A 25,011-nucleotide genomic window follows, 5' to 3' on the forward strand; every position below is an offset into this window, starting at 1 on the left:
ATTTTATTTAATCCCACTAAGGACCTTGATATAATAATCCAACTGTAGTAAGAGCTAATAGTCAATAAAATATGCTTTTAAAGTTCAAAAATTATCAATCTAAGGTACTCATTTATATAAATATTTATAATTTTACCTTTTCTAAGAGAATCATATATTGCCTATTTTTAATTAAATTAGGGTCAATTTGAATTTGTCAGTTTTTTTTTTTTTTATTATTTTTGGGTCCTACCCAGCAGTGCTTAGGATTTACTCCTGGCTCTGCTCTCAGGGATCACTCCTGTGTGATCTGGGGAACCACATGGGATGCCAGGGATTGAATGCAAGTCAGCTGTGTGCAAGGGCAAGTGCGGTACAAATGATATATGCTATTAGTCTAGCCCAGCTTAATTATAATTAATATATTATATTGGTATTTGCTAACGTCACTGGAAAGGCTGTGAAATTCTTCCTTTTTTTCTAAAATCATATGAAAAACAGCACCTATACTTTGAATGACTATGGGGAAAAAATCAGTGTTTAAGACAACCTGGAATAAGGCTGGCATTTTTGAAAGCTTCCTTAATTCTCAGTCAACTATGCTTTAGCTAAAGGAGTTTCAAATAGACTACATCATCTATTCTTTTGATTCATAGGTGTTTAGCTTTGAATGGAAGTGGAATTGGCTGGAGTTATTTTCTCAGTTTTCATCTGAACTTGATTTGTATTCTCTCTTCCTTTGAAGGAGGCCATACAGATGTCCATTCCAAAGAATTTACTCAAGGCAATCGTCATTTTGGTAGGTAGTGCCCTAGAAAAAAACAAAAAGAAAAAAAACCATAGTATTTTAAGTGGAATCAAATACACTTTGGGGGGCATGGATTTTTTTTGATAAAGTGTCAGACTCTGTCTGTGCACCTATGTGAAGGTGTAAAGGAGAGGCAAGAAGGAAGGAAAACTATTGATATGTGACAAACACTATTTAGATCCAGGGAGTTTTTAAATTCCCACTGGTCAGACCACAATTCAGTCACATATTCACTCACTAAGTTCTGTGGAAAGATTATTTGAGCTAATATATTAGACTAACAATTGGTAACAAAAACTAGAAATAAAATCATCTCAGTGAAAGCAGAATTGCTTGGGGAAAGGCCCAGGCATCAGATCGTAAATATTCCCCAGATAATTCCATTTTCATCAGGGCTGAGGACCATTGATTTAGTTGTCTGATGGCAGCTCAGCAGCTCTCAACGTCGAATCCACATTATAATCAACTGAATAAACTTAAAGATACTGAAGCCTGATTCTCACCCTCAGACTATGGTGATCTTGTGCTCTGGTCCCCAACTACGGTATTAAGAACTTTAGAAAGATGCTAGGAAGTGTACTCTCTTTCCAGCCCTAGGAATTTTCAAAGCCCTCAAGATGATTCAAAGAAGAAGGAAAGTTTGAGATCTGATAGATAAATCAGACATTTACATTAGTTCTGCTTAAATCATCTTTGTCCTGTTTAACTCAGCTCATATTAACAACTAATCATCATGCACTTATTCTCTATTTAGTATTGTAATATTCCCGGATCATGGAACAGGAAGAAAAATGGCCTGTCCTCATGAAGAACTTAACCTGATGGGGAAGTTAAATGGTATACTAGCTACCGTAGTCATGATGAGACAAATTTGCTTAGGAAACTGATTAGTTAGAGAGACATCTATCTCTGTCATATTTTGGTGTCTAGGATCAAAACCTAAAATGTCAAAAACGAAACCAAAAAAACCCTAAAATGTCATATGTGAAAAGTATCAACTATCCTTTAAGTAAAAAATAAACAGTATGAGCTCTTAGAGCTTCCTCTGTACATACATATTCAATGTATGCACACAAAACCCCAAAATGCTTAATATACTAAACTATAAATAAGAGAAACATGTGAGATTTATTTACAAAATGGTTTGTGCTTTTCACTCTGCTTGTGACCTCAAAAGGAAAGGAGTATATAAAGATGGCAAGAATGTAAGATTACTGGAAGATTGGAACTTTTGTTTTAGGTCTATACTCTGTTCCTATATTTCTTAGTTATTTTATGTCTGCAAGAAGTTTTATTGCCTCAAGCTACATATTATCTATGTTAGATGAATATGTGAAAATTAATCTTACATGGCAGGCACTTGGTAGATATGAAGTTGTTCTGCATTATCTCCACAGTTGACGGTAGGCCTGCACCAAATTCATCCCCAAATACACCAAAACACTCACAACCTTTCCTAGAGTGAAGTTATAGGTGCTCTCACCCACTGAGTGAAAGAAAGAAGGTCTGAGAGATAGAACTGGTGTTAAGGTGCTCACCTTGTGTGGAGGTGACTCTGTTTCAACCCCCAGCTTCCCTCAGGGTTCCTTAAACCCCACCAGGAGTAATTCCTGGATGCAGACTCGAGAGTAAGCCCTAAGCAGTGCCAAGAGTGTTCCACAAATGAAAGAACAGAAGAAAGAAAGAAAAAAAGAAGAAAGAAAGAAGAAAAGAAAGAAGAAAAAAGAAAAGAAAGAAGGAAATAAAGAAAAAGAAAGAAAGAGAAAGGAAGAAGGAAGGAAGAAAGAATGACAGAAAGAAAAAGAAAGAATAAAGAATAAAAGAATGAAAGAAAAATGGAATTTTATAAGTGTCTAACATTTTCCTGGCAATAGAGTTTTCTCACTATTTTCAAAATGGATTCTACATTAGTCTAACAATAATCTTAGGAAAAAAATTTGGAATTATATATGTTGAAGTTAATAATATATATGTAATATAATAGTATATGAAGTTTCTAAATTTTCTTTGTGTCTGAAGTAATCAGACACCAACAGTAATTATAGTCCAGTAGCTTGTTGTTTCACTATTGAATCTACTCTTTGAATCAGTTTCACATTAAGGAGTTATTTTCTAGGCAAAAGAGGCCGCTAAAATGGCACAAATAAATATGAGAAGTCATGAACTTACTGTTTAAGGAATAATGCAAAGCTCATAAATTTGGGTATTATTAAGTAAACTTGTTCCTCTAAAATACCATTTACAATTCTTTCAGCCACATAGTCTTGTTTTAGTAGAGGGAGAACCATTGGGTACCTGAAATGAAAAGAACAGACAGCAATACTGTTAAAATGGGATTTTTTGCTGACACATGATCATGAAAAAAAATCACAAATACCTATTAGAAAATGCCCTTTTTGGGCCTAGAGAGATAGCACAGTGGCGTTTGCCTTGCAAGCAGCCGATCCAGGACCTAAGGTGGTTGGTTCGAATCCTGGTGTCTCATATGGTCCTCCGTGCCTGCCAGGAGCTTTTTCTGAACAGACAGCCAGGAGTAACCCCTGAGCACCACCGGGTGTGGCCCAAAAACCAAAAAAAGCCAAAAAAAACAAAAAAACAAAAAACAAAAAACAAAAAAACAAAAAAAAAAAACAAAAAAGAAAATGCCCTTTTTCTCTGCTCTTAATCAATATTGTAATTGATGGTAAAAACATTTCATTTATTGCTTTTCTGCTATCTATTGGTTTGAACTTTGGAAGTGATTGTTTTTAGATTTCTTTTTTTCTTCTTCTTTAGTTGAACATCTTGATTACATAAATGATTGTGATTAGGTTTCAGTCATGTAAAGAACACCCCCTTCACCACTGCAACATTCCCACCACCAATGTCCCCAATCTCCCTCCATCCCACCCCACCCCCACCTGTACTCCAGACAGGCTTTCCAGTTCCCTCATTCATTCACTTGATTATGGTAGTTCTCTGTGTAGTTATTTCTATAGCTGTACTCACCACTCTTTGTGGTGAGCTTCATGGAGTGAGCTGGTGTTCCAGCCCTCCTCTCATTGTCTCTGAGGATTGTTACAAAAATGACTTTTATTTTTCTTAAAACCCATAGATGAGTGAGACTATTCTGAATCTCTCTTTCTCCCTCTGACTTATTTCACTCAGCATGATAGATTCCATGTGCATCTACGTATAGGACAATTTCATGACTTCATCTCTCCTGACGGCTGCATAATATTACATTGTGTATATGTACCACAAATTCTTTAGCCATTCGTCTGTTGAAGGGCATCTTGGTTGTTTCCAGAGCCTGGCTATTGTGAATAGTGCTGCAATAAATATAGGTGTGAGGAAGGGGTTTTTGTATTGTATTCTTGTGTTCTTAGGGTATATCCCTAGGAGTGGAATAGCTGGGTCTAATGGGAGCTCAATTTCCAGATTTTGAAGGAATCTCCATATCACTTTCCATAGAGGCTTTACTAGGTGGCATTCCCACCAGCAGTGGATAGGAGTTCCTTTCTCTCCACATCCCCACCAGCACTGATTGTTCTCATTCTTTGTGATGTGTGCCAATCTCTGCGGTGTGAGGTGATATCTCATCGTTGTTTTGATTTGCATCTCCCTGTTGATTAGTGATGAGGAGCATTTTTTCATGTGCCTTTTGGCCATTTGTATTTCTTTTTTTATCAAAGTGTCTGTTCATTTCTTCTCCCCATTTTTTAATGGGATTAGATGATTTTTCTTGTAAAGTCTGTCAGTGCCCTGTATATTTTGGATATTAGCCCCTTATCTGAAGTGTGTTGGGTGAATAGTTTCTCCCACTCGGTGGGTAACTCTTGTATCCTGGGCACTATTTCTTTTGAGGTGCAGAAACTTCTCAGTTTAATGTATTCCCATCTGTTGATCTCTGCTTCCACTTGTTTGGATGGTGCAGTTTCCTCCTTGAAGATGCCTTTAGTCTCAATGTCATGGAGTGTTTTACCGACATGTTGTTCTATATACCTTATGGTATCCGGTCTGATATCAAGGTCTTTAATCCATTTGGATTTTACCTTTGTACATGATGTTAACTGGGGGTCTATGTTCGCTTTTTTGCAAGCGGCTAACCAGTTCTGCCAGCACCACTTTTTGAAGAGATTTTCCCTGCTCCACTTAGGAGTTCTTGCTCCTTTGTCAAAAATTAGGTAATTGTATGTCTGGGGAACATTGTCTGAGAACTCAAGCCTATTCCACTGATCTGAGGGTCTGTCTTTATTCCACTGATCTGAGGGTCTGTCTTTATTCCAATACCATGCTGTTTTGATAACTATTGCTTTGTAGTACAGTTTAAAGTTGGGGAAAGTAATGCCTCCCATTTTCCTTTTCCCTAGGAGTGCTTTAGCTATTCGAGTGTGTTTATTGTTCCAGATGAACTTCATAAGTGTTTGATCCACTTCTTTGAAGACTGTCATGGGTATTTTTAAGGGGATTGCATTAAATCTGTATAATGCTTTGGGGAGTATTGCCATTTTAATGATGTTAATCCTGCCAATCCATGAGCAGGGTATGTGTTTCCATTTCCATGTGTCCACACTTATTTCTTGGAGCAGCGTTTTATAGTTTTCTTTGTATAGGTCCTTCACGTCTTTGGTCAAGTTGACTCCAAGATATTTGAGTTTGTGTGGCACTATTGTGAATGGGATTTCCTTCCTGACTTCCATCTCTTCCCTATTATTATTGGTGTATAAAAAGGCCATTGATTTCTTTAGGTTGATTTTGTAGCCTGCCACCTTGCTATATGAATCTATTGTTTCTACAAGCTTTTTGGTAGAGTCTTTAGGGCTTTCTAAGTAGAGTATCATGTCGTCTGCAAATAATGAGAGCTTGACTTCTTCCTTTCCTATCTGGATTCCCTTGATATCTTTTTCTTGCCTGATTGCTATAGCAAGAACTTCCAGTACTATGTTGAAGAGGAGTGGTGAGAGCAAACAGCCTTGTCTTGCACCAGAATTTAGAGGAAAGCCTTTTAGTTTTTCTCCATTGAGGATCATATTTGCAATTGGCTTGTGGTAGATGGCTTCAACTAGATTGAGAAAGGTTCCTTCCATTCCCATCTTGCTGAGAGTTTTGATCAAGAATGGGTGTTGGACCTTATCAAATGCTTTCTCTGCATCTATTGATATGATCATGTGATTTTTATTTTTCTTCTTGTTGATGTTGTGTATGATGTTAATAGATTTACGGATGTTAAACCATCCTTGCATTCCTGGGATGAAACCTAATTGGTCGTAGTGTATGATCTACTTGATGATGCATTGGATCCTATTTGCCAGGGTTTGTTGAAGATCTTTGCATCAGCATTCATCAGGGATATTGGTCTGTAATTTTCTTTTTTGGCAGCGTCTCTGTCTGGTTTTGGTATCAAGGTGATGTTGGGAGTGTTCCCGTTTTTTCAATTTCATGGAAGAGCTTGGCTAGGATTGGTAGTATCTCCTCTTGAAAGATTTGAAAAAATTCATTAGGAAAACCATCTGGGCCTGGGTTTTTCTTTTTGGGCAGATGTTTGATTACAGTTTCAATTTCCTCAGTAGTGATAGGGGTGTTTAGATATGCTACATCCTCCTTACTTAAATGTGGAAGGTTATAAGTGTCCAAGAATTTTTCCATTTCTTCTAGGTTCTCATGTTTTGTAGCATAAATTTTCTCAAATTAGTCTCTGATTACCCTTTGGATCTCTGCAATTTCTGTAGTGATCTTCCCCTTTTCATTTCTAATACAGGTTATCAGATTTCTCTCTCTCTCTCTCTCTTTCTTTGTGAGTTTACCAATGGTCTATCAATCTTGTTTATTTTCTCAGAAAACCAGCTTCGGCTTTCGTTGATCTATTGGATTGCTTTTTGGTTTTCCACTTCATTGACTTCTGCTTTCAGCTTTGTTATTTCCTTCTGTTTCTCTATTTTTGGTTCCTTTTGTTGGTCATTTTCTAATTTTTTGAGCTGCGTCATTAAGGTATTCTGGTATGCTCCTTCTTCCTTCCTGATGTGTGCTTGTGGAGCTATAAATTTTCCTCTCAGTACCGCTTTTGCTGTGTCCCATAGATTCTGGCAGTTTGTGTCTTCATTATCATTTGTTTCCAGGAAAGTTTTGATTTCCTTTTTGATTTCATCTCGGACCCACTGGTTGTTCAGTTGCATGGTGTTTAATTTACAATTGTTAAAGTTTTTCTTCTAATTTTCATCTAATTTCAGAGCCTTGTGGTCAGCAAAGGTAGCCTGCAAGATTTCTATCCTCTTGATTTTATGGAGGTATGTTTTATGTGTCAGCATGTAGTCTATTCTGGAGAATAACCCATGTACATTGGAAAAGAATGTGTATCCAGGTTTTTTGGGATGGAGTGTCCTGTATATATCTACTAGTCCTCTTTCTTCCATAACTCTTTTCAGGGCTAGCATATTTTTGTTGGGTTTCAGTCTAGTTGACATATCAAGTGTTGATAGGGCCGTGTTGAAGTCTCCCACAATGATTCTGTTATTATTGATGTCTTCTTTCAGATTTGTCAGTAATTATATTAGATAATTTGCTGGTCTCTCATTGGGTGCATATATGTTTAATAGTCTGATTTCTTCCTGTTGCACATATCCCTTGATTAGTACATAGTGTCCATCTTTGTACCTTACCACTTTTCTGAGTATAAAGTTGGTGTCATCAGATATTAATATGGCCACCCCAGCTTTTTTAAGGGTGTTGTTTGCTTGGATGATTTTCCTCCAGCCTTTAATTTTGAGTCTATGTTTATTCTGACTATTCAGATGTGTTTCTTGTAGGCAACAGAAGGTTGGATTCATCTTTTTGACCCAGTTTGCCACTCTGTGTCTTTTAATTGGTGAATTTAGTCCATTGACGTTGAGGGAGATGATTGTCATAGGAAATAATGTCATCTTTGTAGATAAGTTTGCTGTGTTTGTTGGTCTCTCTTGTCTTAGAGTAGACCTGTCAGTTTTTCCTTTAAGGCTGGTTTATCATCTGTGAAGTTTCTGAGCTTTTGTTTATCCATGAAGCTGTGTATTCTTCCTTCAAACCTGAACGTGAGTCGGGCTGGGTGCAGTATTCTCAGTGAGACATTCATTTCATTCAGTCTTGTCACAATATCCCACCACTGTCTTCTGGCCTTGAGAGTTTCATGTGACATATCTGCTGTAAGTCTTAGGGATCCTTCTTTGAATGTAATTTCCCTTTTTGATCTTGCTGCTTTCAGTATTCTATCTCTATGGGATTTGTCATTGTAACGAGGATATGTCTTGGGGTGTTTTTCTTTGGGTCTCTTTTAGCTGGTACTCTTTGGGCATGCAGGATTTGATTGCATGTAGTCTTTAACTCTGGGAGTATCTCTTTGATGATGTTTTTGACAGTTGATTCTTCCTGGAGATCTCCTTCCTGGGTTTCTGGGACTCCAATGATTCTTATGTTGTTTCTGTTGAGTTTATTAAAGACTTCTATTTTCATCTGTTTGCATGCCTTGAGTACTTTTTCCATTGCCTGTTCATTTGTCTTAAGGTTCTTTTCCAATTTCTTCTGTTGTGTTGAGTTTTTCTGCATCACATCTTCCAGTACTCCGATTCTCTCCTCACTTGTGAAAACAAATTTCTGAGACCTGAGCAGCCTGCACATCATTAACTATTCGATATAGTCCCCCACACCCACCATGATCGATTCCTGAGTGCAGAGCCATGGGCAAACTTTCATCACTATCAAATGTGGCCCAACTTAGACAAAACATATACTTTAGCTAAGAAATGCCCAAAATCCTTCTTATATTATCTGTGTTACTCCAATATGATCTCCCTGGATTCCCAACATGTGCATTTTATCTGCAAAGTAGGGCCCAGTACCCAGGATAAATCTTCCTGATATCTAGGGGCAGGAAGTCACTGAATCCATCAATCAGTCATCAATCAGAGAAGTATTTATATCAACAAAGAAAAAAATTATGAATGTAATTGCCAAATATATTTAAATGTGGTTGAAGGACTAAAAGAGAGTATCTGGGCATGAGAAAATTAGAAAATTCCAGGAAAAAACATGTCCAACCCAACATATTACATTTCAACAAGCTAATAGAATGAACAAGGTCATCTATTATAGATGATGTATTGATTTTAGTAGACCTTTACTTGGGGAAATATATGCGAGCTCTGCCATGAGATATGTACTTCATCATGCCATCAGATATGTACTTCATCATTCATTTTCTTTTGTTAGTTGCTGAATAAATCTATTATAAAAATGACTGCTTTTAAATTATGGAAGACATCAAGTCAATGAGACGCCCAGGCACACTGGTCTTTGAGTTAAAAACTCTGAGGGGCAGGCAGTGTCTCCTCTCCACACCTCTGTTTTAAATGTCCACCGTAAAAATGCCCCAGCTTCATAAATAAAATTTTGTAAAAAGATGCCAAGCCAATGAAACTCCCAGGTACACTTGTCTTCAGGCTGAAAACTCTAGGGCCTGTACTGGAGAAATCAGGGTCAAGAATAATCACAGTTCTACAAGTCCTGGAGCTCCTAGTATGGGACCCTGATACCCGAAAATTCTGCAATTCTGACAGCCCCATAGGAGCACAGAAAACTAGATGGGCAAAGAGCTCAATAAATGCAAACAATACCACAGGAAAGGTGGATGGAGTAATACTACATTGGTGAGGATTTGCCTTGCACGTACCAACTCAGGTTTGATCCCCAGCCAGGAGTGATTCCTGAGTGCAGAGCTAGGAGTAATACCTGATCACCAACAGGTATGGTACAAAAACAATAGCAAAAAAATTTAAAAAAGGGAAGGAAGTCTCACCTAGTAACAAACATCTCAGTAAATCCTCAGATTTATTAATATTATTGTGAGATCAAACAATTTTAAAATGCTTTCTTTTACTGAACTATTCTTTTATTTTTAATTTTATTTATTTATTCATTTATTTTTTGGCTTTTGGGCCACACCTGGCTATGCTCAGGGGTTACTCCTGGTGCTTTGCTCAGAAATTGCTCCTTGGCATGCTTGGGGTACCATATGGGATACTGGGGTTCGAATCTGACTTCGTCCCACATTGTCTACATGCAAGGCAGACACCCTATTGCTGTGCTATCTTTCTAGCCCTTGAACTGTTCTTTTTATAATTTCATTGATCATTTAGTTATAACAAGCCACATAAAACAAATTAATAATAAAATTAATTAATAAATTAATATTTTATGGCTGCCAAGGGGGCAAACTTTGGGGGTGTTGGGGAAGCTGGAGACAATGGTGGAAAGAAAGTTACATTGATGGTGGTACTGGATGGTGCTGGAACATCGAATGCCTAAAATATCTATATTATGAACAACTTTGAAACCATGATGTAGGAATAAAGCTGGGGGGAGGGATTAGCTACTTTTGTTTGAGGTTGAATCTGCCCGAATCTCAAAATTTAAATAAGAAAATATGATAACTGACATATATTGGGAAATATTTGTAAGAACACAGCTGCTATAAAGTTGACTTACTTGGATACACAGCCATTAAACATGTCGCTTTCAATGAAAAATGGACAAACAATGGTGGTTTTAATATTCTTTTTCAGCAGCAATGCTAATTCAAGGAAAATAGACTCAGCAAAGCCGAAAGCTGCAAATTTGCTTGCAGAGTAATCTGAAACAAAACCAGGGACTATTAGTAATCAAATTTGACAAGTTAAATTCTTGGAATTACTTTTTGAAATCAGCCTCCTTCCCTTTTCTCTGGCTTGTCCTTGGAGACAAAGCACCATTGTTAATATAATTAATGTGGTTTCCTCATTTCTGCTAGATTCATTGCGGCTCTGTTCACAATAACCAAAATCTGGACCTAAATGCCTAGGAACAGATATAGAAACTGAGGTACAAATACACAATGGAATACTACTCTGCTGTAAGAGAAGATGCGATTTGCTGCTACATGGGTGGACTGGTAGTTAGTCATCAGAGGGACAGAGAATGATATTTTTTATATGTTAAGTATAAACATAGCTGGAGAATAAAAAAAAAGCCCAAAGGTAATAGAAACAAAGTGCAGTCTTCAGTAGGAATCTTGCCACTGTGTGTGTGTGTTTGTGTGTGTGTGTGTGTGTGTGTGTGTGTGTGTGTGTGTGTGTGCGTTGTGGGGGGTGATGGATAAATCATGAATGGAAACACTGACAATGGTACAGGGAGTGGTCACACTGAAGGAAGATGGCATGATGAAAAGAGGTAAACAATCAGCAACAATATTTTTTGTTTATTTTGTTTTTGTTTTAATTTTGGCCCACACCTGGCAGTGCTCAGGGGTTCCTCTTGGCTCTCTGTTTAGAAATTGTTCCTGGCAGGCACGGGGGGACCATATGGGATGCCGGGATTTGAACCACTGTTGGTCCTGGGTCGGCTGCATGCAAGGCAAATGCCCTACTGCTGTGCTATCTCTCTGGCCCAACAGCAGTACTTTAAACTACAGTGTATAAAAGGAGAGAGAAAAGAAATAGAAGAAAAAGTACCTGCTATGGGGGCAGAAGAGATTGAATATATTAGTGGAGAGAAGTGGATACTGTTAAAGGAATTGGTGTTGGAAAAAATGTATGCCTGGAACTCAATCATAAATAACCTTGTAATTTGTGGTGACTTAATAAAGAAATATTAGTTCGTGTGTCTATGTTCTATTAATTTACATACTGACCAAGATAAAAATGATTTCCATTTTTCACATCTTAAAAAGATGAATGCATGAGCTATAGATGGAGAAGTAGCAAATAAAATGAAGTAAAATTGCATAAAGTGATGAGGATTATATTGGTGGTATCTTAAAGCCCAATAAGCAATAAAAATAATTTATTCTAGTCTTATGAAGAAAGTAGAGCAGTAAGATGATTTTCTTGAGTCAATCTGCTAGTTGTAATCATTTCAAAATAGCATCTAACATCTGATATAGCTCAAGAAACTGTCCATTACACCATGAATATTTAAAAAATTAGATTTTTATTGCTTACTGGTAGATAGAACTGATTATAGTATTAATAAAGAAAATGGTCATTTGGAATATAGTGGTTAAAATGAAATACAAAGAATGTAAGTGTTGGTTTCTACCTGTTAGAGGATGAAAGTGAATGAATACTTGTTAAGTTATGGGAAGACTGAGAACATTATTTTAAATAAACAGTTGCATATAATGAATCATCAAAAATCAAAAGATAAGGGGGCGAAGTGGTGGCACAAGTGGTAGGGTGTTTGCCTTGCACACACTAACCTAGGATGGACAGTGGTTCAATCCCCTGTCGTCCCATATGGTCTCTCAAGCCAGGAGCGATTTCTGAGTGCAGAGCCAGGAATAACTTCTGAGCATCACCGAGTGTGGCCCAAAAAACAAAGCAAAAAAAAAAAAAAGCCGAATGCACCCATAAATATATTCTTTTTATTTATATTTTTGAGAAAATTTATCAAGTCATCTTTATTGAGAAGTTAATATCTATCACAAAGCTATTTACTAGGGAATGGAATGCTGGTGACACTAAGTAAATTAACAATACAGGTCTAATTTTGGGGTGATTGGGTTTTCTGGGGGCCATACCTGGCAATGCTCAAGGGCTACTCCTGACTCTGTACTCAGAAATCACTCTTGGCTTGGGGGACCATATGGGATGCAGGGAGATAGAATCCGCATCTATCCTGGGTCAGCCGCATGCAAGGCAAACAACCTACCACTGTGCTACCAGTCTGGCCCCTACAAGTCTCTCTTCTTTGAGGAAATGTTTGTTCATTCCACCCCCTCCCCATTTTTTGATGGGATTAAATGCATAAACATAATTTTTTAACAGTGAAATAGGAAGGAATATACAGAGCTGAACATACTTACAATTTTCCTTAATCTTTTAACAGTGAAATAGGAAGGAATATACAGAGCTGAACATACTTACAACTTTCCTTTAGTGCAAGAGAATTTTAGGCCCTTGGAAAGTATCCTCATTTATAAATTCCATGGATAGGGGAATACAAAAGTAAATGCCACAATAGGAGACTCACCTGATAACGTACTGGTACCAACAGTTCCTGCTACACTTGAAATACAGACCAAGTGCCCATGGTTAGCTTTCATCATGGCAGGCAGGAAGGCTTTATAAGTCTGGAAGACAGAAGCACATTGTTTTAACATTTTTATCTAGTTCTTTAACATATGTTTCTATTGAACAAATATTGATCTTTTATAACGGATTAAAATCTGTGGCAGCACAAAATTGTCATAGGTACTACTCTATAGTATTAGATAGTATAGCATATATTTTTATTTTGGGGTTACACCTAGCAGAGCTCAGGGATTACTTCCACCATGATGGGGGGGGGGGTAAGGGGGTGACCAGGGACCATATAGTGACAGGAGTATTAGCAGGGTCTCCAGCAAATCTCCAGCAAAGGAGACTTTAGCCCTTTGAGCCATCTTTTTGGCCCAAAAGGTTCCTAGTTTATTGTCTATTAAGCAATAAAAGACTCTATTTGTCATCATTTTTTTCTTTTAAGTAATCTATACCATTAAATTAAGCCAATATTTCATATTTATACTTATCTAAAAAATTAAAAACCTAGTGGGTGAGACTGTTCTTTATAGTTTTCCAGCGGTTTGTTATAAGTTTTAATTATCTTCACCTTTCTACATTATCACAAAGCTTCTCCTTGACTCCATTAGATTGACAGAAACATTGCCAGAGAAAAGGTGAATTTCAAAGCAAGGAAAACAGGCTGCTGTAAATAAAGCTATTGGAAATCATCTACGTGACTTAGGTGTACTCTAGGTTATTTTGGTTAAATTTGCTCCTTCATCCTCCAATGAGATATAAATTCAGTGTTCTCGTGCATTGAAAACAAAATCCCAGTTACCTTACCACTGTGCTTTTGGCCCGCTCAGGTCCTTTTCCATTTCTGCCTCCCCAAACAGGGCTCCTTTTCCACAAGTTGTTTTTCTTTTCCCTCAAATGTGTCTGTTTATGTTTTTGCTTTTAAACTGGGGCCAAAGTTGCTACAAGCTTCCTGTGTTTCCAATTGAGACCAGTTTTCCTTTAAGTGTGTGTGTGTGGGGTGACTCTTTCAAGGGTCTGTTTGTATAGGAGCATTCAGGAGATTTTGAAGGGATATTCAAAAAGATGAACTATGGGCCGGAGCGGTGATGCAAGCGGTAGGGCGTTTGCCTTGCAGGCGCTAACCTAGGATGGACTTGGGTTCGATCCCCCAGAGTCCCATATGGTCCCCCAAGTCAGGAGCGATTTCTGAGTGCATAGCCAGGAGTAACCCTTGAGCATCACTGGGTGTAGCCCCAAAACAACAAAAGATAATACTATGATCTAAAAAAATAAAATAAAATAAATAGTATTACAGCCCCACCTGCTGGACGAATAAGAGTAGTTCAACTAAGTAAACTGCTGATCTATCTGGCAAAATAAAATAAATAAAATAAAATAAAATAAAATTGAAATACTCACAAACAAAAATACACACAAAACTCAAACTGACTCAGAAAACTGTAAAGTCATGTTATAAGTCTAAAAAATTGATACAATTTTGATATAGAAATCAAAGCTAAAAGCATGTTCTCCATGGCAACAAATAGGGCAAAACGTCTGTTTTTATCATTCCTGTTTAATATAGTGTTGGAAGTCTTAGCAAGAACTATTGACAGGACAAGGAATGAAAAGGTATCTAAAATAAAAGAGGTAAAATTAATATCTGCTGATGACGTGAAATTTATACACAGAAAATTCCACCAGACTCCATTAAAAAGCTCTGAAAATAGATATATAAATAGCAGCAAATCAGCAGGCTACAAAAATTATATATAATTACTGGATTAATTTCAATAAAAAATCCAATATAATATTCAGAAAAACAATCCTATTTACAGTTGTATCATAGATAAGTTTCTTACTATTACTGGATAAATCAATTTATCAATGCCTGGATTTAGATACTTAAAAAAGTCAACCAGTGCTCTCCTTCCTGGGAGCCGGGAGTCTAGCAGGAGGAGGTTTGGCAGGCCCCCGCCATGCCGGAGGCCTGCTTGGCCAGGCCTAGGGGGGGTGCGGGACTTGGGTAACCCCAGCACCCCTCTGCCGCCTTGCTCCAGATCTCCAGGGCTTCCCCGGGCCACACGCCTGGGCAAGCCGGTGAGTTGGGTCCCTTGGTGGAGCTTGAAGGTACCCTAGGCCTTCCCCCACCATCCATGCGGCTCCTTAGGGAGGGTCCGGGTGGGGCTCTGAGCTTCTGGTCTCCCAGCTTCTTGAAGGATCTCTCCTTCCTGGGAGCCGGGAGTCTAGCAGGAGGAGGTTTGGCTGGCACTGGTAATCTCTGTCCAGTCTACATTTTCAAAATCGCGCGGGGGCTATAGCCCCCGCGCGCACAAGAAACATTAATAGTACTCTCACAAGAAACATTAATAGTACTCTCACAAGAAACATTAATAGTACTCTCACAAGAAACATTAATAGTACTCTCACAAGAAACATTAATAGTACTCTCACAAGAAACATTAATAGTACTCTCACAAGAAACATTAATAGTACTCTCACAAGAAACTGTAATAGTACTCTCACAAGAAACTTTAATAGTACTCTCACAAGAAACTTTAATAGTACTCACTATCATTGAATTATGTTTTTATGTATGCAGAATGTCTATTTTGTACTCTGCCCTTTTGCGTACCCCTTCATAAGTTCATATTTCTCTTTAACTTCTTTAACTCCTATCATCATTACCCCTTTTATACCCTTTCTAACTTAAGTACTGTTGAGTCCTAAGTCACAGACCAAAGTGGTGCCCTAGAGTTAACACCCACCCAACTATTTTAAAAGGCATAAAAAGGACACATATCTTTTCAACATTTTATGGGTGTTTTCTTTGACGGCTATAACTTTTGCTAAATACTTTCTTATACAGTGATGATCCCCCCCCATGTTTTTTATCTTCTCTTTGTGAACTGCTCAATATGGAATTTGGTGTGAAAGAATCCCTCAGTTTAATACTTATGTTTGAACCAAGTCATGGGTCTTGTTGGAAATGTTCTTATGCCCCCATATATCTGATAGCATCACGTGGCTTTATATCTTGTTTGCATAGGCACACTAACATGGAAAAATACTATACATACCAATAAGTTCTTATCTAATAAAAATCTTGTAGTGCAATGAGACCTTACACCCTGAACATTGACATAAAGACCTGGCACAGGCCTCAGAAGAATGGGCATTCTCCATTCACCCCTTGATCTACAGAAGACATTTACAAAACATCCAAGGTTGTATATAACATCACCTGGTGGCATTCCTGTACCAGGAAAGACCCTACAGCTGCTCTGACATCTACTCAAAAGAAACACCCCTTAACACTGAGAAGACAACAAGAACAAAGACCTGCTTACTGGACAGGGCTTGCTGTATTGCCCCTTAATGGTGAGGTTTGTCTATAACATCACCTGGAAGCAATCCTCTACCACGGAAGACCCTACCACTGCTCAGACATCGTCCTGCTCAAAAGAGACTTCCCTTAACACTGAGAAGACTTAACAACAACAACCTGCTTACAGGAAAGGGCTTCCTGCATTGCCCTTTCATGGTGAGGTGAAACGAGAAGGCACTCCACATCATGACTTCAATGTAGGACATGCAGATTCCAGAATCTTTAATACAGAAACATGAGACCAACAACAGAGACTGTGTGAAAAGTGTGTTGGCACTACAGACAAAGTCTTGGATCGAACGATAACTTTCCTGAGGCCTAGAGCTGGTCTTATGCCAGGAAACTTCAGGGGTAGGATCTCTTTGTATTTAGGCCAAGGTTATTCCTTTCCATGCCTCTCATATTTTGGTGGGACTATGCAAACAACAATTGCCACTCTAACACCGTTTTTACTGTGCTCCTTTGACTCTAATCCTTAAAACGCACCCACTTAAAATTTGAGGTTAACTTAAGCTAATATGCATGTACATGGAAATGTAAAAAATACTATGCCTCTAATGTTTAAGGAGTTACGTAAGTTTGATGGCTTTAGATTGCCTTGTGTGCTGTTAAGAAATATTATAATGTGCTACAATCTGGAGACTTGAGGGACAAAGTAATTGCACATGGATTCTGTTTTATTTATCTTAACTTTCTTTGGTGAAAGTTCAAAGTTAAGATATCAGCAAGGGGACTTCTTCTGATAATTATGTTATGGGTGATTGTCCTTCCACTGTAACTTTACCTTATCCTCTTTCTTTGCATCTTTTGTTCTCATAATTCAAAATAAAAAAATTATAAAAAAAAAAAAAAAGAAAGCTTGAGGCCATTAGTCTGACCAAATTGCTGAGTTCCTTTTTATGTAGCAGTTTCCAAATTACTATCTACTGAGAAAACAAATATTTTATATATGTTTTTAAAAAAGGACACAAAAGAAATTGGCAATAATGAAAAACCTTTCTAATTATTTAGAACTCAAAATATATCTTATCACAGATAATAAAGATAAAAATAAACCCCTAAAGTGTAATAAGAAAATTTATCTTTTAAAAAGCGAAATCAAAAGAGAAATTGTTGAATTTTGATAAAATATGTAAATGTTCTCCGTGATTATATGCTGAAAACTGACATACTATATTTCCTTATGTTTGCTTTAATCTCTCTTATTTAATAAACTGTTAAAGTGAAAAAAAAAAAGTCAACCAGTAACATAAACTTCACTTTTTATATCACACAAGGGACACCTTAAGTCATTTGGAGACCCAGTATCTTCTTTTTCTCTTCCTAAAGAAAGTCTCTAAGAATGTGTCTGTTTGCACTTCAATTTTTGTTTATTTTTCTTGAAAATAAAATTGTATCACTGAGATATTTTTTTTTAGATGAAGTTTATAGGGCCGGAGTGGTAGCATAACGGTAGTGCATTTGCCTTGTATGCGGCTGATCCAGGGTGAACCTGAGTTCAATCCTGGGCATCCCGTATGGTGCCACAAGCCAGGAACAATTTCTGAGCGCAGAGCCAGGAGTAACCCCTGAGCGCCAAAATGGAAGTTTATAATTTTTGTTTGTTTGTTTTGGGTCACACCCTGCGGTTCTCAGGAGTTATTCCTGGCTCTGCACTCAGAAATCGCTCCTGGCAGGCATAGGGGACCATGTGGGATGCCAGGATTTGAACCACCGTCTGTCTTGGATGGGATTGGTGCAAGGCAAAAGCCCTACCACTGTGCTATCTCTCTGGCCCCAGAACGTTATCATTTTTTATTTAAATAAATAAAAGCCAAATGATTATATTACCTGAAGATATGTACAGATTTAACATAATTTCTCTCAAAATTCCAATGACATTCTTGGCAGAAATAGAGAAAGATCACAAAATTTATCCATAAAATACTGTGAATAGTAAAATAACTTCTGAGAAAAAAAGAGTTTAAATGGAGGTTTTATGCTCCCTGACACTAAATTTTTGAAAATTTTTCAAAATTGATTTATTGATTGATTTTGGGGCCACACCCAGCGGTGCTCAGGGTTTACTCCTGGCTCTGCACTCAGAAATTGCCCCTGGCAGGCTGGGGATCATATAGGATACTGGGAATTGAACTGGGCCCCTCCCGGATCGGCAGAATGCAATGTCTCCAGCCCACCTGATATCAAATTCTATTGCAAAATGATAGTAATGAAAACAACATAGATTTAAGAGGGAAGAGAAAGAGATAGATGATTGATAGATAGATGATAGGTAGATAGGTAGATAGCTATGTATATATACATATATGTATATATGTATACATATATGTATATATATATGCATACATACATTTAGGTAGAGAAAGAGAGGAGAGCAAAACCACATCAATATAGACCACAAATTCATCACAATGAAATAAGAGCTTATAGTGGAGCAAGGAATATTTCTTAAATAAAAAACACTATTGACTAAACCAAGATAATAATAAGCAAGAAAATAACTAGGCTACTGTAATAACAAACAAAAATAAATCCATAACAAACTTAGATGTAGCATTTGAGCCATAAAACAAATAAAATAAAACAGATACCATATTTCTTGACATATGATTCAGATGTATTTGGGTATTTATTCCAATTGCCAGGGAGACAGACATAAACAATAATACTATAGTAACACAAAAAGTTTCTATACAATGTGGAAGAGCACAGCTGTAGGGACCTTGGTTCGATACCCAGCGTCCCAAAGGGTTTCTCAAGCCAGGAGCGATTTCTGAGTGCATAGCCAGGAGTAGCCCCTGAGCATCACTGGGTGTGGCCCAAAAACCAAAAAAAAAAAAATAGTGTCTGTACAAGAGAAGATGCTTGCACCAATAAGCAAAGACTGGGAAAAGATACTTGCACATCATGTACCTAACAAGAGATTAATAACCAAAAGATAACAAGAACTCATACAAAAAGCCATAAAACCCCAACCCAATTAAAAAAATAGCTCATTGATCTGAATATATAAACTTCTCCAAGAAAAATGTTCAGATGGTCAGCAGGCAAACAAAAAATGTTTCTCAACTTTCATGTGAGTATAAAAATGGAGGCAATGAGATGTTATTTCATTTCTATGAGAATGGCTATTATTATAAAACAAGAAACAACAAGTGTTTATTTCAGAGGATGTGGAGAAAAATCTGTTGGCAGTCATTTGGGAGAGCAGTGTGGTATTATTTTAAAAAGTTAAAAGTAGAGGGACTAAGGAGACAGGTCAAAGTACTGGAGCATACACATCATGTGTTGAAGGCTCGGTCCAATACCCAGTAGCACACGGTTCTCTGAGCACCTCTGGGGAACAACCCACGGAAATGAGGGGGAGTAGCCCCTGAGCACTGCCAGTCCATGCACAAATGATCATTTCCCTCAAATGTTAAAAGCTGAACTTCTGTAGAACTCAGTCATTCCATTTCTGAATTCTGCTCCAAAGTGCAAAGATGCAAGTTTGAAAACATATATGTACATCCATGTATCTGCAATGCTATTTACAATAGCCAAGAAATGGAAATATTCCATATATCTATCAACTAATAAATAAATAAAGAAGGTGTGTGTGTGTGTGTGTGTGTGTGTGTGTGTGTGTGTGTGTGTGTGTATCAGCTCTCTCCCTCTCTACAAATTCCTGTCCTTCAGATGGACCAATTGACTTTACCATATAGAATGAATGAGTATCACATTTTGTTTATACTTGGTAGAAAGATTTCTGAACAACCAAAGTCTTGGGACCAAACTGGAGACAATGGAGAAGAGGGACCTACCCGGAGAATTTAGAAAAGCGCCAGAAAAACAAAAACAAAAACTGAGCAGGGAGTAAGATTTAGAGCTACATAGAATTAAAATCCATGGAAAGTCACACAAATATATTAATGAGCTATTTAAGGGAAATAAATAAAACTTTCATGTTCAGCAAGAAATATATGAAAATGAGAGGAAACATACCCAGAAATGAGATATGGCATTGACAGAAAAATTTTTCTCCACCATGTGATCTGGAATATCAAGAAACAATTTTCCTGTCACCACTCCAGCGTTGTTTATGAGGATAGTCACATCTCCAACTTCTTTTTTAACCTAGAGAGAAGTGATGGAAATATTAGCTGTAAGTGAGGTTGTTCACTTTGCTATTTATTTTTCCGGTTAATTAAAAAAATTGTTCCGGTAGTTTCTGTTAACATTAAATATTTAATTTTCAGCTTGCGTTGAGAAATTCCACAATTTGTTACTTCCTGATAATCATATTAAAGACATTTTAATTTACCAGTTTTACTTGAAAAATCTTAATTTTAGGGGCCAGAGCAGTGGTGCAGCGGTAGGGCTTTTGCCTTCCATGTGGCTGACTAAGACAGACTGCGGTTTACTCCTCCAGCATCACATATGGTTCCCCAATCCAAGAGTGATTTTTAAGCGCATAGTCAGGAGTAACTCCTGAGAGTCACCGGGTGTGGCCCAAAAACCACACACACACACACACACACACACACACACACACACACACACACACACACAAAGAAAACCTTAACTTTATGCTATGTGCATATGTGTTGTGCATGTATGTGTGTGTGTGTGTGTGTGTGTGTGTGTAGAAAACCCAATATTTTACCATATTTTCTCTACCTCCTATTTTTGTTTTGCAAATTTTGTTTTCTTTTGTTTTGTTTTAGGGTCACACCCGGCAGCGCTCAGGGGTTACTCCTGGCTTTGCGCTCAGAAATTGCTCCTGGCAGGCTGGCAAATGCCCTACCACTATGCTATCTTTCCGGCCCCATGTTTTGCAAATTATCTTTATTGCTGCTGGTTTTGAATATCAGGAATGCCTACAAGAGGTACCTGGTTCTGTCTCCCTTCTTGCTACCTAAGGTCTTTCTTTAAACAGTACTTATGCCCCCCTTGAAACAGCATGTATGACAATGACTTTCTTAAATGTCTTTATTCATCTACAAGCTATAGGGCAGGTACATGTCACATTCCTGGAAAATCTAGTCAGAGCTTTGCATGAAGATATCCCAAATAAAGATCTTCTATTATCAATCACAGTTAATGATTTGCTTCCCCAAATAAACTACTTTTGTTCCTGCTATTGTGCTTCCTTTCTCAAATGCCCTTCATTGCAATCTACCATCCACTGCCACCTCTATTCAAAGCAGTGTGTATTCCAGATAGAAAAATATTCACTCAAAAGGACATATGCACACCACTATTAATAGCAATATTCTGACTGCTTTCTTCAATATATTTTATAGATTAAGGTCTAATCTCAGGGTCTTTGAACCACTTTGAGTGGTTACACTTTTTGTGTAAGGTGTTATAGATGGATCCAATGTTAATTTATTCCACATGGTTATCCAATTGTCCATTTGTTACACAACACCATTTGTTGAAGAGACTATTTTTATTCCATGTCATGGCTCCTTTGTCAAAAATTAATTAACCGTGTACTTGGGGTGTTGTCGTACGTTATATTCTGGCCCATTGATCAGAAAGTCTTTGTTCCAATATCTGAGTATAGAGATAATAATGGAATAGAGGTAGATAAAGGCAGTTGTGAAATAATGGAGTACAGGTGTTAAAGGGATTCAGGTACATTAGTAGGATTAAGGAAGACAGACTAGATATCCAAAACACAGAGTCAAGTGTCATGAAATCATAAGACTCAAACTTTAACAACCAAATGTAAGAAGGGTGCCTGTTCCGATGGCAGGCAGGGAGGGAGGGATGCGATGGACTCTGGGAAAACTGGTGGAGGAAGGCTGACCATGAGGTGGAATCGGTGCTGAAATATTTTATGCCTAAAACTCAACTATAAATAATTGTAAATCTCAACGTTTTAAATAAAAAAATTAAGAGTATAAAAAAAGTGTGTTCCAGGAAATACTGTGAGCATTGCTTTTTAGTTTACAAGTATATCTCCAGTTGTGTTTTTGTAGGGTGACACTAATAGATAAAAACCCCATCTTGAAGGATGGTGCTTCAAAATATATTAGAACCTTTTCCCCCTCCTATGAATTTTTTGGTGTTGATACAACAATCTGTTTCTGTGTTTCCAAACAGGAAGCACTACCCTTAAACTTGATTTTCTAGTCTTATCTATCTACTCTGGCATTGTGAATAATATGATTGTGACAGATTCAGCTAATAGACTCCTAATGCAGTTGAATTGAATAAGCTGTGAAATCCAGGGTCTTAATCTTGCCGAGTTGACTTGGGGACTAGCTTTGATAAAAGAACATTCCACTGACTTGATGATGGAATCGATGCAAACAGGAGTTCTCTTTTAGACTAACTGGGTGGTGAGGGGAAGAAGCTGAACCTGGGAAGATAGACTCTTTGGAGCACTTTTCTCAATTATCTGAGAGAGAGAGAGAGAGAGAGAGAGAGAGAGAGAGAGAGAGAGAGAGAGAGAGAGAGAGAGAGAGAGAGAGAGAGAGAGCTGAGATATGTATTCTGTACTTTGTGTCTTATGTACTTTGAGTCAAGTGACACTTTAGGTAAGAAGCTGAATATTCACTACAGCTGGAGAATTCAAAATGCCTATGTAATAAGGGAGAAAATGACATTTTTGAGAAATTAAGATTCTTAGCAAAATTAAGATTTTTACCACTATTTTTGAGAAGAAGCAATGCAGACCCAATTTGGATTCACACCTAGAAGTTCTTACACAAAATATTTTTACTATAAAACATGTAAAATGCATGTTATAGCATATAAATATTCATAACTAGATATTTGGGAATATTTGGGAGTGTTAACCTGCTTCACCTAACAGAAACAGTTTAATGTACCTTGGGTTTTACCATATCACAGCCCAGCTAATCTTGTTAAAGCACAGCACAAAATCTTGTTGTTGTGAGAATGCATGGTGCTCATAGTACCTGAGTACTTATACTACTCATACACAATAAATATTGGTTTTTACTAGTATATTATTTATATAGGGTACATGTCAATATATTTTATAACTATTAAAATAAATATCAGCAGGCTAGAGCTGTAGAAATTTAATTTAGGAATATGTCAAATATGTCAAATGTTTCTGTTGTGTGTGTGTGTGTGTGTGTGTGTGAAATTGTTCCTCTAATAAAAAACCTCAAGGTTGGATTATTTTCCTAGGTAAAAAAAGAACACAGAGGATTTGTGAATGTGTTTGAAGAATAGAATAGATAACACAGATGCTCCCAGGAAATAGTATGAATAGTATGAACAGTTTGGGATCTTTTAGATGCCTGCGATGCACGTATCGACTATGTGAAATAGCCAGCCTCTGATCTTCATGGACATATTGAATGTTGATGTACTTACTAGTAACCACCCTTAATGTCTCTATCAATTTAAACAATTGCTAACCAATTGGGAGGTGTGTGTGTGTGTGTGTGTGTGTGTGTGTGTGTTATATTGAATAAAATAGCCTGCCTGTGAAGCAACTGTGAAGGCTCCCCAGGCAATATGAAAGCTTGATTAGTCCAGGTATGTTATGTGCTCATTTGTCTCATTCTCTGGAACAGATCCTGCCAGACGGAGGTCAACAGTGCTGATCTGATTTCATTAGACACTATAGACCATCTTATTCTTACCCCGAATATAGAATAATAATAATGGATGTGGAATAGAACAATAAAATACACAGTTAAATGATAGCTGGAAGCTATCTTCAAGGTTGTTTGGATGGATTAATACAAGCCAATTTTATAAAGAAATTGGAAGATAACTTGCTAAAAAAATTGCACAACAAATTTTACAAAGAAATTGGAAGATAACTTGCTAAAAAGTTGCACAACCAATGAGCAGAAGAACTAGGTCTAGTCTTTGATCCCAAATGAATCACCTACAAAAGCTGTTGGGCAGTCGCTCAGAAAATGATAAAATTACCATTTGCTTTGTTTGCTCTATGCTACTTTTTTGAAAGTTAGAAAGTATTGTATCAATGGGATTTTTTGATTTGGAGGACATAATTAATTCACATATAAATATATATGTATAGATATAAATATAGATTTATATAAAGATAGTTGCATAGCTATAAATAAAAATCTATGTATTTTTATATAGAAGTGTAGATATAAAGAAAAAGAAAGTATTATTTCTGAATTGTAGAATGAAACTAGAGGTGGCGAGATGTTTCTAACACCTAGGGAGGTGTTTCTAACATTTTCTCTACCCGCCCATCTTAAATGTCCAAACTACATACAATGCTTTTCTTGAGTTTAGAAGTTAAAAGGAACATCAGTCAGTTTACCTGGTCAGCAATTCGGTAGACCTCTTGCCTGTTGCTGCAGTCACATGTATAGGCAAATACTTTAGAAGGCCCCTTGGCTTCAATCAACCTACGTGTTTCCATATTGCCTTCTTGATCAATATCCCATAAAACTAAAATGGCGCCTAGTTTGGCAAACAAAATGGCCATTAGTCGTCCCAGTCCACTTCCAGCTCCTGTTATAAGTACAATCTCTCCAGTAACATCCTTTTTCTTTTTGGGAATTACAGAATAAAATGAAGCTTCTAACAGATAATATACAAGTTTCCCAAGGAGTTCAGCCGAATCCACGATCACGTTCATATTGATTCTGTGAAGGTCTGCTCTAATAAGGAAAAAGACAATTGATAAATTTATTACAGGATCAAAACAATTTTATTACCAAGAAAACACTCTCGGGAATTTATCTTTTAGAAAATAAATAGTCCAAAACATTAATTTTGGTCAAAGTGAATATAATGATTAAATTATTAAATTAGATAGGTAATGATTATGAAGA

General features: G+C 37.2%; 1 protein-coding gene across 1 annotated transcript; it reads right to left on the minus strand.

The window, feature by feature from the left end:
* Positions 1-639: 639 nt before the first annotated feature.
* On the minus strand, positions 640-24,815 carry LOC126020834 (short-chain dehydrogenase/reductase family 16C member 6-like). Its single transcript, XM_049782413.1, has 6 exons — positions 24,495-24,815; positions 20,204-20,335; positions 12,803-12,902; positions 10,283-10,427; positions 2,957-3,082; positions 640-790 (listed from the first exon to the last, which is right to left on the minus strand). The coding sequence occupies exons 1-6, from the start codon at positions 24,813-24,815 to the stop codon at positions 640-642; spliced, it is 975 nt and encodes a 324-aa protein (XP_049638370.1).
* Between the last annotated feature and the right edge of the window lie 196 nt (positions 24,816-25,011).

The sequence above is a fragment of the Suncus etruscus genome, chromosome 10 (genome assembly GCF_024139225.1).
Source record: "Suncus etruscus isolate mSunEtr1 chromosome 10, mSunEtr1.pri.cur, whole genome shotgun sequence".
NCBI lineage: Eukaryota > Metazoa > Chordata > Mammalia > Eulipotyphla > Soricidae > Suncus > Suncus etruscus.

Coding starts and splice junctions, on each gene's coding strand:
- LOC126020834 (XM_049782413.1), bottom strand. CDS start 24,815: ATGAACGTGATCGTGGATTCGGCTGAACTCCTTGGGAAACTTGTATAT. Junction 12,903..20,203: donor ATGCCATATCTCATTTCTGG/GTATGTTTCCTC, acceptor TCTGTCTTCCAG/ACTTATAAAGCCTTCCTGCC. Junction 3,083..10,282: donor TTTAATGGCTGTGTATCCAA/GTAAGTCAACTT, acceptor TTTTCATTTCAG/GTACCCAATGGTTCTCCCTC.